The sequence below is a fragment of the Chenopodium album genome, chromosome 20 (genome assembly GCF_948465745.1).
Source record: "Chenopodium album chromosome 20, dcCheAlbu1.1, whole genome shotgun sequence".
In the NCBI taxonomy this organism is placed as follows: Eukaryota; Viridiplantae; Streptophyta; class Magnoliopsida; order Caryophyllales; family Amaranthaceae; genus Chenopodium; species Chenopodium album.
This window is the reverse complement of record NC_137853.1, coordinates 7,642,544-7,648,864: the sequence shown is the minus strand read 5'-3', so window position 1 is coordinate 7,648,864 and position 6,321 is coordinate 7,642,544. Positions and strand designations below refer to the sequence as shown.

At 37.6% G+C, this 6,321-nt stretch overlaps 1 protein-coding gene across 1 annotated transcript; it reads right to left on the bottom strand.

Annotated features, from left to right (window-relative positions):
- Positions 1-407: 407 nt before the first annotated feature.
- Positions 408-6,087, bottom strand: LOC145597702 (uncharacterized). Its single transcript, XM_081653934.1, has 9 exons — positions 5,743-6,087; positions 5,405-5,605; positions 5,149-5,271; positions 4,930-4,979; positions 4,732-4,843; positions 1,919-4,564; positions 1,609-1,764; positions 1,132-1,247; positions 408-1,035 (listed from the first exon to the last, which is right to left on the bottom strand). The coding sequence occupies exons 1-9, from the start codon at positions 5,809-5,811 to the stop codon at positions 789-791; spliced, it is 3,720 nt and encodes a 1,239-aa protein (XP_081510060.1). The 5' UTR covers positions 5,812-6,087; the 3' UTR covers positions 408-788.
- Positions 6,088-6,321: the final 234 nt, after the last annotated feature.

Below are 6,321 nucleotides of genomic sequence, written 5' to 3'. Positions count from 1 at the left end.
CACGTGAATGTTCACTACTTCAGTACTTGAACTTCACTTGCTTCACTACCACCAAAAATAAGCTTTGCTACATTGTACATTCTTGATTCTTCTTCTTATTCTTTTACAGTGTCACATTTTGTCCTGAATATTATGTCTGATTTTTTTGTCAACAATGGTATTACAAAGAATGTACACAATATCATGCAGTTTAAATCATGTCCATGGTACGACGACCTTTTCCTAATAACACCTCCTCGGGTGTTCCTACATCGTAGTAATAGTAATGAAAATTTATGAAGAAAAAGAAATTCTTCTAAGTTTGATGTAGAAATAATAGGGCTTGCTAATGTAATTCTGCAAAGACAGTATAAATATGAAGCTAGATTTCTGAACAATTGTCTATGAACAAACAAGATCATTGAACAAATGAACACTATACTTTGATAAAATAATTTCAAGTCCGGCAAAATATGCCCATCTCCAGATTTCTAAAAAACTAACAAATTACTCTGTAACAAACACTGAAGAAAAAAAAAAAAAAAAAAGCTGCCTATTCAAACAATTTTGTAGTACAGTATAACACTAACTTCAATATTTGACATTCATTCGAGGAGATTTCTGGAGCCGGACGAGGGAGAAAAAAGGAAAAAAAAATTATATGAACTTAGCACATTTACATATGATCTTATTCACCAGAACAAGGTCAGTACAATTTGTTTTTGGGTTTTCACTATGGGATACTTCTATTAAGCTATATGCCTTTAGTTATTACTTAAATTCTGCAGAATGTGACTCGAATCGGGTTCTCAGCCCTTCTTTGCATTCTTAAGGTTTCGCACTCTCATGATAAGTTGTTGCCTTTCGCCTTCTACCTCGGCGAATTTGAGACTTATCTCTGAGTACCTTTCTTGCATTTCATTTAGTTCAATTTCCATGGATTTGTTCTGTTCCTTTAACAGAATCATCTCTTTCAACAGAACATCAATCTTCTGCTGGTCTCCAGAATCAATGTCGGATGGTTTTTGTTGGCCATCAGATTCTCTTTGACTGTCACTGACAGGTTAGGAAGAAAATACATCAGATCATTATAATTATTTAATAACAAAAAATCCAGAGACAAGAAGCCTTTAAACACATTGATCAAACTACCTGTTTGGCTCTATACTGTTGGAAGTTTCATCTGAGATGCTTGCTTCTTCGGGTATATTTCCTAAAGCGACTTCTTCAGAATGACAGACTACTTGTGTCCCGACAGAAACCTTTTCCTGAGTTATAAACGAACAAAAGTTAGAAGTCACTTCCGAGTTCATACCATAAAAAGAAGGTATGAAAAATTCCGAGGCTGTCTGGCTAATATGAAACTCCGAAACAAAGCAAAAACAATGTAATTGTTTATGTTTAATTTTTTCAAGGCACCGAGCCAGGTTGGACCTCAAACAATCATGTTGCAGTCCCAAGGCTAAAACTCTAGACCTTTGTTAAGATTGCACTAACTCTCGTAGCAGCTGATCCAAGCATGTGGTTGACAGGTGGTTAATGTTCAATTTTGTGTTTCAATACATGTTCACTCAGCCTGAACATAAAGTCATGTTGCTGAATTAAAAGTAAAAACACAAATTAACAAACCTGTTTCACTTCATCATGGACAACACCTTGATTGTTCTGACTAAGTTCACTCAATCGGATTTCCATTTCCTCGATTTTCTTCTGGAGGTTCTTCTCCTTGGTCAGGAATGCATTTGTAGAGGTCTCTAAGGCAGCATCCTTTGACTTAATATGCCCCTGTCATTGCACAAAAATGTTATGAATATACAAAAATGATAAAACACAGGATTTAATATGCATAGTTGTAGATAAGCAGCATACCATGCAATTATGTAATTGTTTGGAATCAAGATAAGCATTATAGATACAAGAAATAAGAAAGGGTCTTTACCTCAAGCAATTTTATTCTCTCCTTCAACGTTATCACTTCTTTAGAGCCAACCTCTTTAAGATTACGTTCTGATTTCGTATTTTTGGAAGTACCTCTCGGTTTATCTTGAGCTATGGCTCGCCCATTCTCATGAAACTTCTTCTCAATACTCAAAATTGCTTCATCCTTCTTCTTTAGATCAGCTTTGAGTTGGAAAACCTGCTTCCTTAATTTCTCTTTCTCCAACTCATCCTCGTATACAGAATGCTGCAAGTTGCCACACTGAGCTTTAAGCTCTTCCACTTCAAATTTCAAACTTGTAATTGCCTGTTCTTTCTCATTCTTGAGATTTCTCAACACAATCAATTCCTCAAGTGACTTTCCAGCCACCTCCTTCACTGAATTGTCGCGTGCAGAATTCTCCCTCTGAACCAGCAGATCTCTTTCTTTGATCAGTTCTTTCATCTGTTCAGCTAGTGAATTGTTTTCAGAAGTTAGTCTCTCTATCTCAGAAGTGTGATCCAACTCCTGAGCTGAAACACTTCTTTGGAGCTCATCACTTTGTTTTTTCTGGACTTCCACCTGCTTGGCCTTCTCTGCAATTTCCGCCTCCATCTGCTCCACCTGAGTCGACTTTATATTGATTTGACCGTACAATTCATGCAGTTTTGTTTCATATTCATCTTTTGCTGACTCAAGTTCTTCATGAGCCTTCTGAAGCATATCCTGAAGATAGCGATTTTGCTGTCGTAATTCAGTAGCTTCAGTCAACGCTTTGCTAGCAACCTTCTCATTAGCATCAAATGACGACTGCATTTGTGATGACAATCTTTTGAACTCATCTTGAATTCTTGCAGCTGTATTAGCATTTTTCCACCTCATCAATCTCAGGGCTTCTTCTGCTCGGATTGCTCGCTGCTCCTGTTCCACTTTGGCACGTGTGACAGACTCCAGATCAGCTTCAAATCCTTCTGCCTGTTTCTCTATCTCCTCTTCAAGATTTTGGATATGAGCTTCAAGTTCCTTTACTGAAGCCAAATTATCAGAAGTCACTTCAGAATGCTTTATGAGCTCATTCTCCAGCTTCTTAATGTGGGATTCGAGCTCATTCACGGCAGCACTAGAATTGGCAGCACTTTCTTCAGCTTTCAATGCTCTCTGCTCCTGTTCTGATTTCGCATGAACAAGAGCTTCTATATCAGCTTCATATCTTTGTGCTTGTTTCTCTAGTTCTACCTCCAGATTATAGTTATGAGCTTCAAGCTCTTCTATGGCAGCCGAAGAGCTTGACAAATCTTCTAAATGCCTTTTACGTTCTTTCTTCAACTTCTCTATCACAGTTTCAAGCTCATTTATGATAGCACCAGACTCATTAAGATCAGCTTCTGCTCGGGCAGCTCTCTGCTGCTGTTCCATCTGGGAATGTGTGATATCTTTTATCTCAGCTTCATATTCTTCCACTTGTTTCTGTAGCTTTTCCTCAAGGCTTGTATTACGAGCTTCAAGATCCTTTATTTCAGCTAAACAATGTGATAGTTCTTCAGAGTTTTCATGAAGCTCATCTTCAAGCTTCTGTATCTGAGCTTCAAGCTCTCTCGCGGCAGTATAAGAACTTGTGCCATCACATTGCATCTTCAGCTGATCTTGGAGATGACTTTGTTCCAATCTAGTAGAATATTCATGGTTCTCTTGCTTTAATATCTCATAATCTAGGGCTAGCTGCTCCATCTGCATCTCTAGCTCATCTTTATCTCGCCTATACATTTCTATTTCACTACATAGGTCCATCACCTTCTGTTCAAGCAAATATGTCCCTTGTGCATCACTATGCTGCCTTACAAGGTCTTCCAGAGCCTTTTGCGCTTCATCATCGTCACTCTGACTCTTTTGGATACTTACTTCAATCTCTACCGCACTTTCTCCAGATGTGGATCTGTTCGGTAAATGGGAAACTCCTTTCTCATTCTTCTCCAACATCTCCTCTAAATCTTGCACAGCAAGCATCAGCTCATTATTTGAGTCCTGTGTCTTCTGCAGCTGGATCCGAAGATTGGCATTCATATCCTTCTCGTAACTGAGCTCTTCCCTGATTAACTCGACAAGAGTCCACGGATCCCCCTGAAACTGAAACTTGCTTTTGACATTCAGATCATCAGAACGTTTACGAGAGGATTTGAGCTTTTCACATTCATCCTTGAGTGCATTTCTCTCCTCTTTCAAGCTGGTGATTTCTCTCAACATGTCCTGTCCCTTTTTGCTCTCCTTCACAATTTGCTTTCGCAGAGTTTGCAACTCTAACTCAGACACTTCTGCCCTCCTAGATAAGGCAACAAGGTCAGCTTTGAGCATGTCAGAAGAATCATCCAAACCCATGGGAGATCTCAAACTGGGAAAGAAATCTCTAGGGCTGTTCATCGAATACTCGGTGCTTGAGTCATTGACAGGAACTATGGCCAGATCCCACTGTGTTTTGTGCTCATCTTGATAGCCAGAGCTGTTTGAGGTCTGATCTTTGACAGTGTTAATATTTCTTACTCCAACTTCTCGCGGTGTATTTAATCCAGAGCTGCTATCAGAGCTCGACAATGTGATGTCCGAACCATTGGATCCTCTACGAGTACCATTCAACCCCACTGTGTGTGACACTGTCTTTCTCAAAGGTAGATCCTGCATATCAAACAATCATCCCAAACAATAAGCAAACTAAAAACCAACTAATCAGAATGGTGGCATTACAATGATTTTGTCAATTGAATGCATTTCCCCATTAATCTCTTTAGAAAAACACAATGCCACAGATTAGATTAAAACAAAAACCGAATTGAAGACCTTACTTCAATAGAATTCGACAAGGCAGCTTGCTCTGCATCGCCATTGCTAAAATGTCGTCTCAAGCTCTTATCCTCATCCTCTTTAACTCTTAAACCTTCATTCTCTTCTAGATCTCTGCATACCCTCATACCACATCAACAAAATACCCAAACACGAAAATTCGAAAAGCAAATGTAATACATAGAGATTTCAATTCACACCTTTGAACTCTGCCAAGATTACTATTCTCCTGTACCCTTTGAATTGAAACCTATCATATTAACCAATCACATTGATAAGAAACCACAAAAATTCAACATTTTTTCTCAATGATTCAATCACATTCCTTTTCAAAACCAAAATCAATCAATTCCCGGCTGATAATGAGACCGTCTTATACAAGAATTCGCGAAAATTAAAGGGTTAAGAAGAGTACTAACATGCAAATAAGAATCCGAATTCGAGTTCTTAAATGGAAATGAAACTGAACAAGCTTTTGTTGCTCCAACATAATCCGCTATATTTACAGAAAACTCTCCCACTAAACTACTTTTTGGTAATCCCTGCAATTTCAATGCCAACAAAAACAACTCATCAACCAATTTTACATCACAATTCATTCCAAAATTAGAAACCTTACAATCAAACAAAAATAACAAAATTAAAAATAAAAAATAAAAATTCAACAAAACGTACAGTTGAGATGAGAAAGTAGTAGATTCTCTCTTGAATCTTTCCAGTTTTAGGATCTTGAATCAATTTCACTGTTTCGAAAACTTGATTCTCCCAATAACAACCGTTTTCCCTCACCGTCGATTTCTCCAACTTCGCCGTCGGTTTGCCATTCTCCGCCGGCACAACCGACACCACCAAACCATTTCCGCCGTACTCAAATATCTAAACATTATTCAAAAATTTCAACCACATTATTATTATCGCAAGTTCGCAACCAATAATAATTATTCAAAATTTTGTTAATTACCGCCGACACAATTAATAATAATAATAAAAAAAAAAAAAAAAAATCGAGTTACCTGAGTAGCATGGAACTGCAATTTGAAAACAGCAGTGATTTTAGTTCTCTCACTCCTCCACTTAAACATATCTAATTTTTACGGTTAGTTAAACCGGAGCTCAGCCGGAAAATGAACGGAGCTCCGGCGAGCATTGCCGGAAAACGGTACTAAATAGACAAGTAGCAGAATCGCGTTCCGAGGAAGAGAAACTGAGTGAGAGATGGTAGGAATGTGCAGATCTAGAGAGGGTAAAATCTAGAATCTGAATCTCTCTCTCTTCTATGTATGTAAGGTGGAAGCATGCAACAGTGTTGTTATTGAAAGAAACAACTGACTTCCTAAATTATAAATTCAGAGGTTAAATGAAGAAGATGTAGACTTGTTTTAATATTGTAAATAAAAGGTTTTTTTTTATTTTTTTTATTTTATTGTTATGCTTTTAATTTTTCTGGGTGGTGAGATTTATTTATTAAATACTCTTCCGTCTACAACTAATCTTCTTGTGTACTCTATACGAATGTCTATACGAATTTACGAAGCACTATTTAGAATGTAAAATAGGGTTATTATACACCTGTATCCGTCATTTTTATCTTT

What these genes read in the sequence shown, in the direction of transcription:
- LOC145597702 (XM_081653934.1), bottom strand. Translation starts at nt 5,811, where the DNA reads ATGTTTAAGTGGAGGAGTGAGAGAACTAAAATCACTGCTGTTTTCAAA. An exon ending in AGAGAATAAAATTGCTTGAG is followed by an intron (nt 1,765 to 1,918) that starts GTAAAGACCCTT and finishes GTGCAATGACAG; the next exon opens with GGGCATATTAAGTCAAAGGA. An exon ending in TCCATGATGAAGTGAAACAG is followed by an intron (nt 1,248 to 1,608) that starts GTTTGTTAATTT and finishes TTTATAACTCAG; the next exon opens with GAAAAGGTTTCTGTCGGGAC.